Here is an 18,634-nt window from a genome sequence, read left to right as displayed (position 1 = left end):
AGCCCTGAGCTGACACGCCACGCGCTGCACACACGTACACGTGGGACACGCCACGCGCTGCACACACGTACACGTGGGACACGTCACGCGCTGCACACACGTACACGTGCGACACTTCACGCGCTGCACACACGTACACGTGGGACACGTCACGCGCTGCACACACGTAAACGTGGGACACGCCACGCGCTGCACACACGTAAACGTGGGACACGTCACGCGCTGCACACACGTAAACGTGGGACACGCCACGCGCTGCACACACGTAAACGTGGGACACGCCACGCGCTGCACACACGTATCACGGGTTTGTTGTTCGTGCCGCCAGTCGCTGTTTTCCGACGTCCAGACACGACAAAACCTGGCGCTTTTCTAAATGTGTTTTCGTCGGCGGGCCGTCTGAGCCTGGCAGATTTTTTTTTTTTCTGCTGGCATCGTCTCACATCGATGTCTGTGTAATTGGCGAGGCTGTTTCTTCGACAAGGGATTTAATGTGATATATTATACCTGCATTAATTGCTATGCCATAATATTTACGATGTTTAAGGTCACTAACCTACTGCTCAATTGTATCTCGATTATTGTACTGCAACTGTTGGCTTATCGGAACTCGAGTTCAGAAGTTTTTAGGGAAAATAAAATGAATCCAAGGTATGAATTACTCCTCTCTCTCATACGAGGCTGTCACAACATAGCTTTGGGTTGGTTTCGTTTTATTTTTACCTGACATTCCCTAAATAAATACTTCATAAATTAAGAATGTAACGTAGTTAATGGTGATCAATTTTCTAAAGTTGATAGTTTTTATTGGGAAGATTATTGCATTGCAACATTTAATACTGAGCTCGCCGTAGCGTCCGAGAAGCGTGACTTGATCTCGTGCAACGTCGCATGAAAGCGGAAGCTGTCGTGCAAGTCCCGTAATGTTTAGCCAGGGACTTTTTTTGCTTTTTAACGTTTAGCCAGGGACTTTTTTTTAACGTTTAGTCAGGGACTAGCTTTTTTGATTTTATTATGATCCGTTTATTCTGGTATGTGACTACCTATAATTGTGAACGCCTTGGATTTTACACAAGCAGTAGGTGGCACCAGCCTGACGCGCGACAACAACTACCAGATAGTTCGCTTTCCGAAGCCTGTCGAAGAATTACATTGGCCGTACTTCGAAGGCTAATTTATTTTACCCGCCATCTATCGCTGTCAGAAATCGGTCACGTTTGCGTGGTCTTTTCTGCCGCTGAATTTTCAAGTGACGTGCGTCGTGTTTTATCTCTGACGCTGACCGGAGGCACACGTGATGTCTCCAGCATGTAACCAGATTTACAGGTCCCACTTGAACACGTCAAGTGTCAGGTTATACACAAATTAAGCGTAAATTTGTTAAGGGTTTCTCGTGAATAATGCATGACTCTTCAGGATGGATTGCGACCTCTTCTTTTGTGGGCGCAATTGAATTGTCCTGTCGCTCGACTGGCAACTTCTACCTACTTTTGTTCTGTGATATTTGTAATTATTCTATGACTGCATTTTTCGATGTCATGAAATAAAGATTCATGCAGAGGTTCTTTTGTTATTAGCATTACTCGTGCAACACGAAGCAGAACTTCCCCTAGTTTCACGGTGGTTTGAGCAACTAATCATGGTGCCGCTTTAGGAAGCAAGGTCGTGCTGGCATTGGTAAAACTTCTTCTTGTCGACTCGCACGCCTGGAACCCATGACGGAACCACGACTCCACGTCGCTACTCGCTCCAGTGCGGTGATGTTCGTGTCAATGCTGTGGTGAACCACTGTGTCTGTGATGTTCGTGTCAATGCTGTGGTGAACCACTGCGTCCAGGCAGTGCAGTGCAGTATAAAAGAACCGTTGTCAGACTTTTTGGTACATTGGTATCGTCCTTCAACGTGCATATGTTAAAAAATTCTTTGCTACCTGGTTGGAATCGGCGGTTAATTGGGGTCCAATAGGAAAGTATTTTGGAAAATTCTATAGTATACGGACTTATTGTATTATCTATTTATTAATTATTGTGTTATTCGTAGATGTCTATGTGAATAATTTGCTAGCACGTTGGCATGGCCGGTATCTCGCAGTTTGCCACAGGAATGCGTCCAGGTCCTCTATATTTAGACTAGAAACTTTAGATCGCCGCGCTACTTCAAATTTTGCATGCCCATAAAAACACTTTTGATGGCGCCATCGACGCCCTCGAAGCTAAGTTAATTTTGGTCAAGAAACGCGATACTTAGGTACACGTTTAGAAACTTAGTCGTCTTCATGTTTATTCTTTTGAAATTCATTTACGTTTTATTTCTATAATACGTTCATATATGACAATTAGTTAATGGTTGTAATCTTGTTTTGTTATGAGGCAAAGACCTAATTGATTATCTTCAACAGTGTCGCCGCAACCTGGTTCTCTGTACGACACAAGTACACGTGTTTTCCTCGGTTCTTCTTTGTAGATACTTAAGAAAATATTTTATGAATACTTGTTGAATACCCGTGGAGCAAACATGAATAAATCAATTCATGTTTCATAATCATGTCACAAATAATCATGGAGCAAACTCCAGAATAAAATTACATATAGAAGCTGTCAAGCTGCGCCATCGACGTTGGCGATGGTGTGGGGCAGTTAAAATTTGTGTATGATAAGGGTTTGGGGTCCAAGTTATAGATACTGAATTAGTTACCAATTTTGTTGAGTATTTTTGATATTTTTGATGGGAGTGTCGGATTTGCTGCCCAATAACTATCGGATTCTCATTATCTACCCTGATTTCTACCAATAAGATGTGTGAACTTTGTTTCAATGTAAGTTTTTTCCTTGGTAACGACGGAAGATGTTGAGTTTGAAGAAAATGGTAAAGGCAGCGCGTAAAAGGTAACGTAAGGTTTTGGTCATTTCGCTAGATCATTTGCGAATTCCTACATATTGCTTTTTATTACAGCCATCTTATTTTTGAGTTGAAACCAATGTTGTCAATCATTGTTTTTTTTTTGTTCGCGCGTAGTAAACAAGATCTCCCATCAACATTTATTGTTTTTTCAAACTAGTTTATACATACAATTAAAAATTTCTTCTTTAAGAGAAAGTCGCTCGTTGACATTCAGCGTTCAAAAAGAAATTGACTGCATGGTTGTTCTATGGTGAAAAAAATTTCAAGTTGAAATTATAATAGTGATGTTAATGTTTGTGATAGAATAGCATACTAATTCTGAAAGGATGAAAAATTATATAGAAAGTATCGGACAAGCATATCAGCTCTTGCTGGTCACTCAGCGGACAAACCATAGCTGAGGTTTATTTATATCTGCCTGCTGGATGACCGTTATCGCAGCGTGCGATAGCATTCATTATGAACACAATGTTAGGCTTCACCACTTGTATCTTAGCCATAAAGCAGGCATCTTGTCGCTGTAAGACTCGGCAGGTTTTTTTAGACAAAAGATAAAATATAGCCTGAAGTTTCATGATGAAATAATTAAAGAAAAGTCCTATGGATATGTGGGTTCAAAATCAGTGAAGGCGCTCGACATTTTAATCGTTCATCGAACACTTTGTCTCACTGTTGTTAGTATTTCAACGCTATCACTTGGTTCGCTAATTGTTACCATATCATAATTTGAAGTAGAGTGTTGTGTCATCTTATATGTGTTTAAGATTGAAGAGAGTTCTGTTTATCAATGCTTTTGAGCTGACAGTGAAGTGATTGATCTATTTTATGCTTTGGAAGATGTTAAAACTTTCAGTAAGTACATTACGTGCACGTGAGGAGTTCGCTTACATTCCCTTGCCTCGTCGCATCATTGATATCCTTTTTCGAGTAGCTCGTAAATTTCTCGACAATAATATACATTCTATATTCAGTAACGTATTGTTTCATCATTTGATAATTCAAACTATATTTCTGTAATCTGTAACGATGCAATTAAATGATGAATTGGTCCATCGATCGAGTGGCGGATATGAGCTTCTCGATCGATGTGTCGATAAGTCCAGCCTCAAAGAATAGACGCGGCTCTCTGTCTTGATTTTTTTCTCTCCATTCCTCCATCACTCGAACGCATACACTGGATGAACGTGAAAAAATGTTCTCTGTTTTGGCAAATTTAAGCATTAGTTTGTAGGCTGAAATAGCTGTCATTTAGTCGTAAATTCAGCGTAAATTAAGATTTTAGTAATTTCGACTCCCATGTTTTATCAATAGTTAAATCCAAACGCGTGGCAGCCATTTCGATATGCCTGTTAATAACATGGCCGTCTTCTATGTTTTTATGGTGCTGTGTACTCCTGACTGACAACGGACAAAGGCAGCTCGCTTCCGCTTTGTAAAATCTGTGCAGTATCGGCCTCCAGTTGACCACTATTTAATTCAGGTCTTAATTTGCAGGTTGGCGGCCTTACAAAGAAGCGGAGAAGAAAGCTGGAAGCAACGGTACCAGAAAGACAAAGACCTGAACTGCAATGTCACCATCAGACAAAAGGTACTGTAGTACGGGACGTCTTTGTGTCTCGGAGGTCTGTTCCTTGTAAACCATGGCGCGTTGATATTTTTTATTTGCAATTTATCGTTCGGCTGTGATTGCGGCTATAAATATTATCTTTTTTCAATTTTCCTTGCAATATAAAGAAGAGTGTTTGCTTGTTTCAAGGACCAGGTTTCGGTGTTGCGGTAGAGGCTTCTAAAAATTCAATTTTTCGCCCTTTGCGCTATTACCTAAGCGAAACTGACGACAGAAGTTTAGCCAGCTCGTTGCCACAAATTCCAATTAGAAAAAAGTCTGTGGCTTACAGATGATTAATAATCGACACATGGATCTCATATACACAGCTTTCATATACGTTCTACTACCTAATTACAGCGGAAATCATCTTCAATCTTGAGTAAAATAATTTCAAACTCTTACTGAGAATATCATGAAAATTAGAGGGTTTTCCGCTTATTCTGAAAGGGCTTTTCTTCACCTTCTTCCTTCTCACTTCCTACGTGACCGATGCAGGGCAGTGGCGTGGGCACGAAGGAGAGGCCGGTGAGTCTCATGGATCGCAAGTGCAAACTTGAGTCGTCGTCGCAGACCTGGAAGGCTCGAGTCACTGAGTCTGACGCCTCCAAGTTCACCGTGGCCCACAAGATTGCCATGTCGGCCTCTGCTTCGTCAGTTCCGTCCATGGCTTCATCCCCGGGCAAGGGAATGGTGCCTTTATTTCCAGGTTTTATATCATCGTCCTTGAAAAGCAAACTTTCGTCGATGGCCGCGTCATCCGCTACGGATGCACAAACGTCGCCTCCTTCTTCAGACAATTCTTCTGCTTGTCCTTCTCCAAGTACCAGTCCTCCCGCAACCCGTAACATCATCGACAGTCCTTCAAGTGAACGAAAAGTCCGCAAGACTCCACAACCCAAGGTTTTTAAAAGCAAAACGGGCAGTAATCTCCCTCAGATGGGTGGCAACATCCCCATGATTATGCCACAGGGGATCCGGCCTCCGAGAATCGACTTCAGGAGAGCTATTTCTACTCCGTCTGGACAGGAGGAAGGTTAATATCTCTCATGACCGCATAAAGTTCATCTTATATGCATCGGCAGTGCAGTGGCCGTGCGAGAATCTTTCGTGAAGCATGTTTATGTTTGTTGAACATCATCGCATATATTTTGATTACGGGGGAAAAACATATCACGTTTATTTCTGGTTGAATTAAATATCATTGCATTTGAAGCATTTGAAGAATAAAACAGGTTATTTAATCAGAATTTATAACAGAAGCAAACTATAACACTTTATATTCACCCTAAATTTGACCTCACGAGTGTTTCTGTATTGCAGACAACACGCAGGAGACCAGCGAGACCGTGGAGCTGTTCGAGGTCGCGGACGAAGAGTTCCACAAGTTCTTCGCCTCCGCGACGACCTCCTCCGTCGTGTGTCCGGGGCAAGAGTCGGACCTCAGCCTGGACCTCGCTGACCTCGACGCCATCACCAGCAACGTACAAACACTGTGCGTCTCAAGGAAATGTTTTATATATAAATATATATTTTTTTAGTATGGATGAAAACTTTGGATGAATAAAACGTTTTACATGTGCATTACAATTTCTGCCTGCCTTCATCTGTTGAGAACTTTTCATTTCTTTATTGTCCATATGAGTCTGAAAGACAACACTCTGTCTCATAGATTATTAGTTCATATGTGTTATTTTTATGATTAATTACAGGGAATTAAAACTTATTGAGGTTATCTTGAGGTGCTTTTCATAACTACGTTGACATGCAAACTATAGGAACAATATCATTTTTACGTTCGAAATGTCAGGAGGCCAATCATTCGTTTATTAATCATTTATGCTACACAAAATTTACTACATCAATTGAATGACTACAGATATCTCATTAAATCGGTAACGTGACCGTGGTTGAAAGAGTGATGGACATTAATAGCGAAGTAACTTTATTCTAATTAGCTGCTGGAGCAACTAACTTATCGGCTTGAAAACGTATCAAATTAAATTGTCTACCCAAATTAATATGTGCCGTGTATTTGTACTGATGTACTGAGAGTGTACACGGTCCTGCAGAGGAGTACAGCGACGGCGTGTACAGAAGCACACACGACATCGTGCTAGTGCGGGTAACCCTGTGCGTGCTGCTGCGTGTAAGGGACTCATGCAGTACACGCAGCTGCGCCTACACGCAGGCGAGAGGGAGCTACGCAACAACAAAGTGCAGGAGTGTGAGTTGTGCTGTGATGTGTTCTGTCTTGTGATGTGTTGATGTGTTCTGTTCTGTGATGTGTTGATGTGTTCTGTTCTGTGATGTGTTCTCTTCTGTGATGAGTTGATATCTTCTGTTTTGTGATGTGTTGATGTGTTCTATTTTATGCTTTTAATGTGTTGTGGTTTGTTGTAGTCTATCAATGTCTTGTAAAGCGTTATTATCTTTAGGGTTGCTATTGTGCTACTACGCAATTTAAAAAAACGTGTTGTAAGATTCCCGTACCAATATTTACAATATTTAACCCTATATACACTGAATTAGTGTTCAGCACCCAACGTGCAAAAAGACGCTAACCAATTTACTATCGCATAATTTTTGATACAAGTTTGCATTTAGCACCACTTTTTAGCAACAAGTTTGCATTTAGCACCACTTTTTAGCAACAACTTGGCATTACGCACCACTTTTTGCAACAAGTTGGCATTTAGCACCACTTTTTGCAACAACTTGGCATTTAGCACCACTTTTTGCAACAAGTTGGCATTTAGCACCACTTTTTAGCAACAAGTTGGCATTTCTTGCCTCTTCCCCAGTATCGAAGAACTCGACCCTGGCGGTAGAGGCCCTAGCAGGCCTGGCGTCCAAGGAGAACTTCAGCGCCGTGCAGCTGCGCCCCATGACGGTACAGGACACGCGGGAGCTGCCGCCCTACGTGCACCCCATGTTGCTGCGCGTCAAGGGGCGGCGCCGCGCTGAGGCAAGACTCATGCCCCCGCGCCCTGAGAGCGTCAACTCCGGCGATGACTTCATCCTTGTTACGCCCTCACAGGTTATTGAGACACTTGAATTATTGTAATGTAGACATTTTATTCCCGGATATAACATTTTGTGGACATGATATAGACATTTTATGATGTCTCTGTAATTTTATGATGTCTTCTAAGCAAAAGTAGACATTTTATTCCCTTTTCACCTATTCTCTACCTAAACTTCATGATAAAATAAACATGCCCCCACGCCCTGAGAGCGTCAACTCTGGCGACGACTTGATCCTTGTTACGCCCTCGCAGGTCATTGAGTCACGTACATTATTGTAATGTAGATATTTTATTTACTGACAACAATGGAATACGCTGATTAGGTATAGGTTATTTAAAGTTTTTATAAACTAAACTCTTATGAAGAGATAAAAAAAATATATAACTCGATCACAAGACGAGCATATAAGACATGACGAGCACAATAGTGCATTTTTCCATAAATGAGAAAATGCGCTAAAAATCATTGCGACGGACACAGAATTAGGTTCTTTATTGGATATATTTCATATATATGGACTAATCTAATTTCGGGTGCAGGTTTACCACTACAAGAGCGAGTTCGCGAACGTGATCGAGCGCGCGAAGGCGAGCGAGATCGCGGCGTTCATCGTCCAGCAGAAAGACCTCGGCGTGACCGCCACGTCGCCCGTCCTTGAAATTACCGAGAACGTTAAGGGCATCCGAAGAACGCGCTTCTGGGAAACCCTCGGTATTAATACCATTAATATCACGCGAATAGCGAGGATAGTAGTTTGGGTAGAACTAATATTTGGAGAGAGACACATTGAAACGAAACTTCCTAAGCTTTACCTTGTGTCGTTTGTGATATTCGTTTAGTTGTGAAATGAAAAATTATAAATTCCTCTATGTACATATCAAAAGTTGTGCTACGCAGCTTAACTGTCAACTTCAAACTTTAATTTTTTTTATTAATTGTCAACTTTAAACAAAGCTGATCTTCGTTATCAACTCTTTCCACGGCCAGGAGGCGGTAGCGAGAGCACGAGCGCAGGCCCTGACGAAGGCGGTGACGATGAGGAGGTCGAGGCGTGTCTCGCCCGCAGCAATAAGGTCTACAAGGTGGAGGGCTGCACGCTGGTGCCCCACGACCTAGCCTGGGGCAAGCCCCCCACTGTAGACCTCCTTCAGTCAGACCAGGTGGGCTGCTTTGAAATCAGATGTGTTTAACATTCTGGTGTCGTGTATAGACCACATGTTCTTATAACCTCGTACCAACTCATAGCACCCAATATCACTGCTGTTGGATTCTTGTTGTGTGAATACCAGTGGACAGACATGTTGATTTTATCTAATCTTTAAATTCATCATTTCGGTAATCTTGTATTGCTGCATCGCTTATGTGATTACCTGTGGACAGACATGTTGATTTTATCTAAGCTTCAAATTCATTATTTCGGTAATATTTTATTGCTGCATCGCAGGTTTTGGTGTTTGACTTCGGAAGCGAAGTTTACTCGTGGTCAGGCAAGCGCGCCGCTGTGGAGGAGAGACGAGCTGCCCTGGAGCTGGCCAAGGAACTCTGGGAGGAGGCGTACGATTACTCCGACTGTGACATCAACCCGGTGCTGCCTCTGCCTCATAACACCACCATGAAGGGTTAGTACATTTTCATTGTATTCGAATGCTTTATGATTTTCCCCTTCATCGTGTACAGAAAGAAACTGCCGCATTCGTGCGTGCAATTTTAGGGTTAATTTTCATTTCGTTGATATTGAGTTGGTGAGGCAAGCCTTGCTATTACCAACCCTTTGCGTCGACCTATTCATGGTAAAATGTAAAGAATTGCAATAATTTCACATGATTTTTTCTTCGATGTGAACGCACTCTTCACGTAAGCGATGTCCATATTTCAGCGACAGGACGACACCGCGTAGCCGACGTCAATAATAACTCAGTGAACGAACGTTTCTCCAAATAACTAAATGAACGTTTCTCCCACAGGACCAAGGCCGCCATGGGGCATTTTAGGCAAGATAACCGAGAACCTGGAGACTGTGCTCTTCAAGGAGCGCTTCATTGACTGGCCCGACACTGCCCAGCAGACTCGTATTAAGGTTAGCAATTAGCAGGCTCATCTTCCCTGCTAAGTAGTTAGCTGTAGGCTCACATGTTAAATATCCTGTGATGTAATTAAATAGTGGTAAACATGACGAAAAAGCTCTGTGTTCTGCATTACAAATTTCGGTAAAAATTTGGCGGACTTGCCTGTTTTTTTTTTTTTAATTTTTGTCAGGATAATATTGGTCATTTATGAAATAATAAAAGCTGATACCGATTGCAAACAAACAAGTGGAGGGAATCTCCCAAACTTTGTGTGCGTTGCAGGGCAAACGGGTATATTTACATCGTCCTGATAACTTTTGTACCGTAACCGTAATAACCTATGCACCTCAATCTTAATAACTTGTGCATCTTAATCTTAATAATTTGTGCCCCGTAGTTGTAATAACTTGCGCACCGTAACCGTAATAACCTGTGCTCCAAAACCATAATAATATGTGTTCTCACTGTAACTACAATAAGCTGTGCACCGTAACCGTAATTGGTAACTTTGACCGCCAGGAGGTGAAGGAAGAGCTCCGGCGCAGGCCAGAGCCGGTGTGTCTGCTGCAGCCCTGCTCTGGCGACGACCTGCAGAGCAACGTGCCTGCAGAGCCTGACCTCCTGCTGGAGATGTCGCACCTCGGCAGAGGCACTGAGTACTACGACGCCCAGGTGCGCTCACCTCCTCTGCAGTGCTGAGTACTACTGCTCACTGAGAACCTGTGCTGCCAGTAGATCATGTGCACTGAGAACCTGTGCTGCCAGTAGATTATTTGCACTGAGAACCTGTGCTGCCAGTAGATTATGTGCACTGAGAACCTGTACTGCCAGTAGACTATGTGCACTGAGAACCTGTACTGCGACAGCTCATTATGTACCGAGAACCTGTATTGCAGTAGACTTAATGCAGTTAAGACCTGCAATGCGACAGCTTATTTGCACTGAGAACCTGTATTGCAGTATCTTTAGTACAGTTAAGACCTTCACTTACTATTTAGCATATTATTGGTGACGTCAATACTGAGCAGAATAAAGCAGCGTTTCGCAAGCTGTGTCGTGCATCGAAATTATCACGCTAGGTCTGGAGAAGGCGCTTGGCATAATGTAGCTCTGTATGTCTCCTTTTTAGTATTTTAAGTATCGAGAAAATTATAAAAATTTGTTGGATTTTAATTCAGCGTGATTTATTATTATTTAGGTGCTTTTTGCTTGTCTGAAAATTTAGCCTATAGGATTTTGTGAGAATTTTGGACTGAATGGACATCTTCTGAAACTGCCACCCTTCCTTGGACTTACTTTGATCTTGCGGTCTCTGATCCAATGACCTCTGATCTCTTATCGCCGCCTGATAATGTAGAGGTAACGCAACCCAAGATAAAAAATACTTATTGCAAATGATATCCAGCGCGGTATTAAGACTAGCTTGGAATTAGGTCTCCCTAAGCCATGGTCGGGGAGTTCTCTCGAGGAGGCCGTCCTCCGTCAGTGCGTGGCTGTGAAACCGTCGTCCCGGCTGTGTATGCCGCACAACTCCAGTTGTGGATTATTTATGAAATCTGGGGATTTAACCACCGATGTTTTTGACCAATATACGCTGTAAATCATCTATTACATGTAATCTTTCAGTCTGTTGTCTTCATCTTTCATTCGATAGCAGCTCAACGAAGTTTAGTACGAGCTCGGTGATGGTCAGGTCGTGAGTTTACGAAGGCTGTTCATTTTGATGTTCTCTTCTGTGAACGCGCCTTGTGTTCATGGTTGTAGAACTCTTGAATTAGCATAGCGTGTTGATCTCGTAATTATTTTGCCCAGCTTCAAAACTAACGTGATGCGAGCAACGGTTATGACTTCATATACCATCCCGATGTAAACGCTAGTTGTTTTTTTTTTTCAAGGATGTACGGAACCCCCGTCTCGTTGAGAGGCTGTCCTAATTTACTCTTGAGATTTGATTCGCGCGGTGTACTTTTTTAGTCCACTTCCATAAATCTGGAGTACTTCTTTACGCTTTTCCATTTTGGATTTTCATGCACTGCAGGATTCCTAGACGTTAGAAAATATGATAATTGCTGGCGATGGGGTTTCTATTTCCAATTTAAATCCTGCGAGGAATAAACTGAAAACACCATCAGAGAAAAGTCCAAACGTAAGTTAATAGAGCAAATTGATGGACGTGCCAAATCAATGCAAGTCAGGCGTGGATTTTTGCAGTGAAATCCAGTGTGCCAATATGGATTACTAGTTCACTGCAGGCACGTGACAGATTGTATGTACTCGTGCACATTAATGGTATCGCAACAACGAAGAGTTTTGGCTGCAGGTTCACTGCCAGTGCTCAAATAATAGTGATGCAATGAATGGTGAAGCCGGCGGTGCTTGTGTCACATCATGACTGTAAGACACTGCACTCTTTGCCCACCATAAAAAAGCTTCTTGCCCTGAAATTTTTTTGCGTTGGCGTAGCGCAATTTTTCTGAGCTGTAGACATGCTGACCAACGTAGATGCTCTGATAGCCATAAAACTTCGAAACTGTAAAACCTATGCAGTGTATCTGGCTGAAGGTTTTTAGCTATCATTTCTTCTCCAGTCTACACGGATCACGGCAAAATTTAATTACTTAGTGTTTTCTTAACTTGTATTTGTAATTACTATTGCTTCTAGAATCATTTTACATGGACTCCGAAACAGGACTGCTGGGCACTGTATTGCCCTCAGCATGGCCATATCTGCCGTCAGTTATGTGACTTACTTTGCCTTATTGGATAGCTTGATGTTCGTAGCGATGTTTAGTGCCGCTCAGTGTTGTGATACTTATACAGTTACGAGTACTTTTATTCAGATATTGATTGTGTACTTCGAGGATAGTAAATGTTACTTACATGTTACGTTCATAAGAAAGTTTATCAATTTGAAAAGATTCTCTTGTTCTTGGGTGCAACGTCTCGTCTAATTATGCTAAAAATTATTTATCTTGTAACTTTTTTAAGTGGAAACTACAGTGTAGAACTCACAGTGTGGGACGCGTTTTGTATAGAACTCACAGTATATAACGAGCTGCGTGGAATACGCAGTGTAGAACGAGCAGTGTAGAATGCTGTAATTTTTTAGTCCCGTTCGGTTGCGGGAGGTCCAGGTTACCTGCTTGTATTTATTTACATGAAGCGCCGGGCCAGTAAACGTGCTTGCACGAGTCTCTTTATTTGCCTTCCAACTAAAAAGATCGTTCACATACCAGCGCACGTGATCGCAGCGTCAGACAGAAGCACTCACTGTAATAAATGCAATGTACGGGATGGTTATCTCACAGAAAACTTCATCGTTCACTCCTGCGTACATAACTTGACCATGAAGCTAAGAAGGAATCTCATGTAACCCATCATTTGCCAGTCAGTAGTGGCTTTAGAGTCGCATTCCCTAGATCGTAGCTTTATGCATGCAACCTGCATTAATTGTTTTAACTTTGTCATGCCGCTCCTATGTGCAAACTCCTGCCAGCACATTCACGCTGCTACGATTTCAGGCATCATTTTCTTTCATATACATATATTTTTTAAGTAATACCATTTTAAGTTGAAATTTATCTACTATTTGATTTGTTTTTATCTCGCTGCTTGGCCAGACGTTCGTCATGAGCCTTGTTTTAGCGATATATTGCTTATATTTTGTAGAAAATATATATTTTTGCGCCTTACATTCTTTCGCCGTAACCTGATTTTGGTGCATTATTTTTAGTCGATTTATTATGATTTTTTACCTTTTGATTACGCCGCTGATAACATTTGTTTTTTTTCTCCCATCATCGTGTCGTCTCACGTACACACAATCACTCGCCATCACTACGCGTCCATACCATAACTCAACTTAACTTATATTTCAGCAAACTACATTTCATATTATTCTCCCTCTTAATTCAATGGCTCGCTAATTTGCCTGATATCTTGGCTGCGCCCTACTGTATTCCTTGCAACCATTCAACAAAACTCAATTGATCCCTTGGTGCATGCAACACGCATCGCCTCCATGCATCGTGTATTTAATATCCCTCTGCATCACGTCACTCTCATCCAAATCCCACACTACACTCACGCTATATTCTTGCTCACACTACTCTCAATACTACACCCAACACCACAATCAAGACGCCCACATCACACTGTGCCACGAGTCACTCTCGTCCAAATACGACACTCGTGCTATATTCTTGCTCACACTACTCTCAATACAACACCCAACACCACAATCACGACGCCCACATCTGTGCCACGACACTTGGCACGGCAGGAGCGTCGGTTGTTGGTGGTGACCACGAAGGACTACCGCGTGTGGCACATTTCAGAGGCGGGCAAGACGTCCCTACCGACCTCCTCGCGCTGCCACTTCCACGCCGCCGACACCTACGTCGTCAGGTGGTATTACCAGGTCAACGCTACTGGCAGGACGCTCAAGGTGAGCACTATGTTACAATTATTTATACATCTATTTATTCAGCTCTTGCTTCACGGATATTAATTTAAGCAGAGATAGAATTTGAATTGTTTACATTTAACGATTTTTATATATGGACGCGGCATCTCTTGTCCAGAGTCGAGGTCGAGTATTTGAGAACACCAGTTAAGATGCTGCTTGTAACGCCTCTGTTCTCAGAAATGTAGTATGAAATATTATCAAAATCTTATACGGATTTTAGTTATCACGTGAATCAATTTTTTGTTTTATCTAAGCGACAGACAGTTCATTTTATATGGTGGGTGACACGAGGATCAGAATTTATTCGATTATCTATAACACGTAAATATTTATTACATGATTTCGTTGATACGACAGGGTGCCCCCAGCAAGCACGCGGTCACAGGCAGGTCCCGAGTGGCTTACTTCTTCTGGCAAGGCCGCCAGAGTTCCCTCTCCGACAAGGGCGCCTCTGCCCTCATGACCGTCGAACTGGACGAGGAGAGAGGCCCTCACGTCCGTGTCCCTATGGGGGCTGAACCTCCTGCTTTCCTCAACTTGTTCTCCGGGGCTCTGGTGATCCATAGCGGCAGTCGCGGTGGGACTAAGGACGGACAAGAGGGCATGGGCACGTGGAGGATGTTTCTGGTGCGCGGCGAGAAAGAAAATGAAGCGCATTTGCTTGAAGTTGCCGTTGACAGGACGCTGCTTAGGTCACGCGGGTGCCTGCTGCTCGTAGACCTCGAGAAGTGCGTCGTGTATCTATGGAGCGGCTGTAAGGCGCTGCGTCATACGCGTCAGGTGCGTTATTTAGTTTTACGCCATAGTGAATTGCACTGTTCGTTCACAATTTTTGCAGTATTTGTTTGCGTGTCTTATTTGCGAGATGGAAATAGAATTTATTTGTGACAAAAATGAACTAATTCATTGTTGCAACTCAAGTGCTCGTGCTTTGTGTACCTGAACTTACAGATAACTGATGGGGCCTCTCTTCCTTACGAAGCCTCAACATTGTAGAACTTTATCTATCATGAAATACATAAGCGAAGCCGTGGTTACTCATAATTGAAATTTGTTACCTATAGTTAGTTATTGAACTAATTTTTCTTAATTACGTCAAATTTATGTAAAAATAAAGTCAAATTAAAAATTGAATGTTCGCCACGATAGAGAAAGCAATGAACGTTTTCCGTTGAAAATTAACGCACATATGTTCGCCATTAAAAACGAAACCCTTGACGTTTGCCATCAAAAAAGCCAATGACGTTGACTATTAAAGAAGAAGCCATTACCGTTCAGTCGTTTCTTTTTGAAAATGAAGCTCGAAGTTCAAAATCAAAAATAAATCCATTGACAGATCGCAAGCACGACGGCCAAGCACCTGGCGGAGAGTACAGCAGCGGACGCTGGCTGGGACCCGTCGAGCATTCCTACGGTGAAGGAGCAGTACGAAGGCGCTGAGTGCCGCGAGTTTTGGGAGGGCATGAAACTTGGGGAGGCTGCTAATCCCCAACCCGCTGCTGTACTGTCTTTGTACTCAGAAGTTCTGAACCACAGCCTGGAGAAAGTCGGATCTCACTCCAAGCACTTCAAACACATGTCGTTGCTGGGAGATACGACCAATTCATACGAATGGACGATGCGTATTTGGCGCCTGCAAGCCAAACACGATCACTTCGAAGCCAACGAGATCACATCGACGTACCGACTGCCTGACGTGACTAACCCATTGCCTTTCAACCAAGACGACCTCTATGCCGCCCACATTCAACCTGGTGAGCCACCCTTCTTCTTCACATTAGGAATTTACAACTAAGTCATCGCTTTTTATCGCTATATTGAATATTTTAATTTTCTTGACCTTGCCCTCACTATCGCTGTGCGTGCGGTTCCGGAAAGCACCTTCGCTCCATAGCACAAATCAGTCGATGTTCTTGAACTGTGCAATTGCCATTTATAATGTGTCAAAAATATTTGTGGTGCAGTCATATATTATTTTTATTAGAAAGTTAAAACCTACAGAAAAGAGTTTTTCGACTTTAAACCATTTATCAGCCGTAGCGTTAATTATAATTCGCGTTTATTAAGTAGTATTGCTCTAGACTCACGGGTTTACTGCCACAGCACTGTTCCTCGTGGACGCTGGAGGTCGAGTGTGGCTTTGGCAAGGCTGGTGGCCCGCTGAGGGCCAAGACGTCGTCAACGGTGACTCTCACAACACCGACAACAACAAAAACGTCACCAACGCCGACGACGAGAGTGAGCTCGACACCCGCAACAACAACACCAACGGGTTCAGCAACACGACAGGTTCAGCGGCGCTGAGGTTCAACTTCGCGCGCAAGGCTGCGCTGCAGACAGCGCTTAATTACGCTCAGTCGCTCGGCGACGCTTGCAAGGTATGGTTGCATCATTTACTCCTTTTTATATTTAATATAAGTTATTAATATGTTCTTGATATCTTGTATCCCTAAGTCCTTCTCACGGAAATACTTACGCTGCGTAAATGATGCTAATTCTAATGACAAAAATATTCATAGGTTGCAAAAATATGTGAGTTGCATGCATCATAGAATTAGCGAGTGTAAAAAGTAGAAAGACATATTTTCCGCTATTGCGCTGGCTTGTTTTCAATCAAAATTGATTTGTTTGATGTAAAACTTGATGACATCTTTGGCCCCCGCGCAGGGTCCGCCGTCCCTCATCCTGGGAGGTCTGGAGCCGCTCGCATTCATTAATTTGTTCGCGCTGTGGCACTGCCGCCCCGACGTCGCTGCCGCTCAGAGGAAGGTTAGAACTATCACACTACTGTGCGCGAATTGTATTTATTCTTTTATCTATTCAGAATCATTTTTCTGTTGAATGCTTTTTCTTCATAGACTGCTATCTACAAGTCGCTACGAATTCGTGTCTGTCGTCTCAAGATAATGGATTTCTAACAAGATACATAGGACATCACATATAAGTTTTACGGTCCTTAGATACCTCAATGACACCCGCCGAGAAAAGCTAACTTACCGGTTTGACAGCTCGTAAATTATTTCATTTTCATTGTAGCGGTCAGAATATTCCGTAACCATTCTGTCGATGCGTGAAAAAATCTTAAACGACATTTGCGACGTTCACTCTCACTGTCAAGCCCTCACATGCTGCTCGTCCTGTACTGGAATGCCAATGCCTTCCAGTGTACACATGAAACATGAAGTTGGCTCACATTCAACATGCTAGCTACAGCTCTGGGCCTATACTTTCAAAAAAGTTAAGAGATCGTAAGTTCATCAGCCAATCATTGACGGGCTTTCAAGCAAATTCCACCAATCATAGACAAGAAAATAGAGCGTGAGTACTTACGTTCACTTAGCGAGTTTTGAAAGTACGGCCCCTGGTGACGGTGAGCAAGTGCGGGTTGTGATCATGAGCAACGCTGCCTTCATGGCGAATCGGCCTTCTTTTTGACGCGGTCCTCCTGACATGAGAGCGCCCAGACAACTGCAACCCCCGCCGATGTCTCAGAAAATCATCAATCAAACGTCGAAGCTCAGAGAGTTGTCGTGGTTGCCAGGATCGCCTGCGACCTGGAGTGCCAGTGGCGGTGTGAGAATCCGTATTGGGGAGTAGGGGATTCATACTTTCTCTCCTGTAAGGATACTCGCATTGCTGCTGGTCACGTCATCTGATAATCTCGCCGTCCACAGCATTGAGGAAAGAAGAGTTTTGGAAAGTGATAATCGACTTGACGACTGCAAAGGATTGAATGAACATGAACTCCATGAACAGCAGTGGAACTGTGACGTATAAACGTGAGATCTTTCAAGAACGGCACGAGCTTTAGAGAAAAAATAATTTAGACATCCAACTCGTGATGGATCTCACAGACGTATTCTCACGAACCCCATTTCTCTTACGTACACCAAGTGTACGTATATTAAGCCTATGATTAGCCCACGTATGCTAAGCTTACGAAATATGTCTGTCCACTCACGCGTGATCAACGATCGGACACAAGCACGCACCTATCACGAGTGAAATCGCTACCAGCTGGTACGTCCATCGGTAACGAAATTCATTTATGTATACCGGCAAGAATTATTACAAATTAATTATTTGGTTCGTAACGTGAACTCATTGTCGGTTTAATGCATATTTCATGGGCAGGCGCCATCTAACGGTCTCGCGTACGGTAGTTCTCGTATTTGCTCCACTTGACTAATAATTTAATCATAATATATTCTTGTAAGTCTCTGATGCCTGACGAATCCGTTAAACCTTTGCCAATGGTGTAACGTATGAAATACGCTGACTAATAACCTAACGCGCCAGTTGCACCGTGACAAATGACCTAACGCATTAGCTACACCATGACCAATAACCTAAAGTGTAAGTTACATCCTAACCAATGACAATGCTTAAGTTACACCATGACTAATGACTTATCGTGTAAGTTACACCTTGGCCAATAACCTAACGCGTAATTACACCTGATCAATGACATAACGCGTAAATTACACCCTGACCAATGACCTAACGCGTTTGTCACACCCTGACTAATGACTTATCGTGTAAGTTACACCTTGGCCAATGACC

The 18,634-nt window shown here is 42.9% G+C and overlaps 1 protein-coding gene across 4 annotated transcripts in view; it reads left to right on the top strand.

Moving 5' to 3' along the window:
• Positions 1–18,634, top strand: part of LOC108669414 (supervillin) — a 36,800-nt gene that overhangs the window by 16,971 nt on the left and 1,195 nt on the right. For all 4 annotated transcript variants that reach the window (XM_047879581.1, XM_018156736.2, XM_018156737.2 and 1 more), the window contains 15 exons: positions 4,396–4,489; positions 5,006–5,543; positions 5,831–6,002; positions 6,580–6,734; positions 7,312–7,547; positions 8,077–8,248; positions 8,525–8,697; positions 8,982–9,156; positions 9,502–9,614; positions 10,123–10,275; positions 13,886–14,050; positions 14,429–14,851; positions 15,408–15,825; positions 16,175–16,449; positions 16,739–16,840. In XM_047879581.1, the coding sequence (XP_047735537.1) occupies positions 4,396–4,489; positions 5,006–5,543; positions 5,831–6,002; positions 6,580–6,734; positions 7,312–7,547; positions 8,077–8,248; positions 8,525–8,697; positions 8,982–9,156; positions 9,502–9,614; positions 10,123–10,275; positions 13,886–14,050; positions 14,429–14,851; positions 15,408–15,825; positions 16,175–16,449; positions 16,739–16,840 (3,364 nt within the window). The remainder of the gene's footprint in view (positions 1–4,395; positions 4,490–5,005; positions 5,544–5,830; positions 6,003–6,579; positions 6,735–7,311; positions 7,548–8,076; positions 8,249–8,524; positions 8,698–8,981; positions 9,157–9,501; positions 9,615–10,122; positions 10,276–13,885; positions 14,051–14,428; positions 14,852–15,407; positions 15,826–16,174; positions 16,450–16,738; positions 16,841–18,634) is intronic.

The sequence above is a fragment of the Hyalella azteca genome, unplaced genomic scaffold (genome assembly GCF_000764305.2).
Source record: "Hyalella azteca isolate HAZT.00-mixed unplaced genomic scaffold, Hazt_2.0.2 contig3354, whole genome shotgun sequence".
Taxonomy (NCBI): domain Eukaryota; kingdom Metazoa; phylum Arthropoda; class Malacostraca; order Amphipoda; family Hyalellidae; genus Hyalella; species Hyalella azteca.
This window is presented reverse-complemented; position numbering and strand designations above follow the sequence as displayed.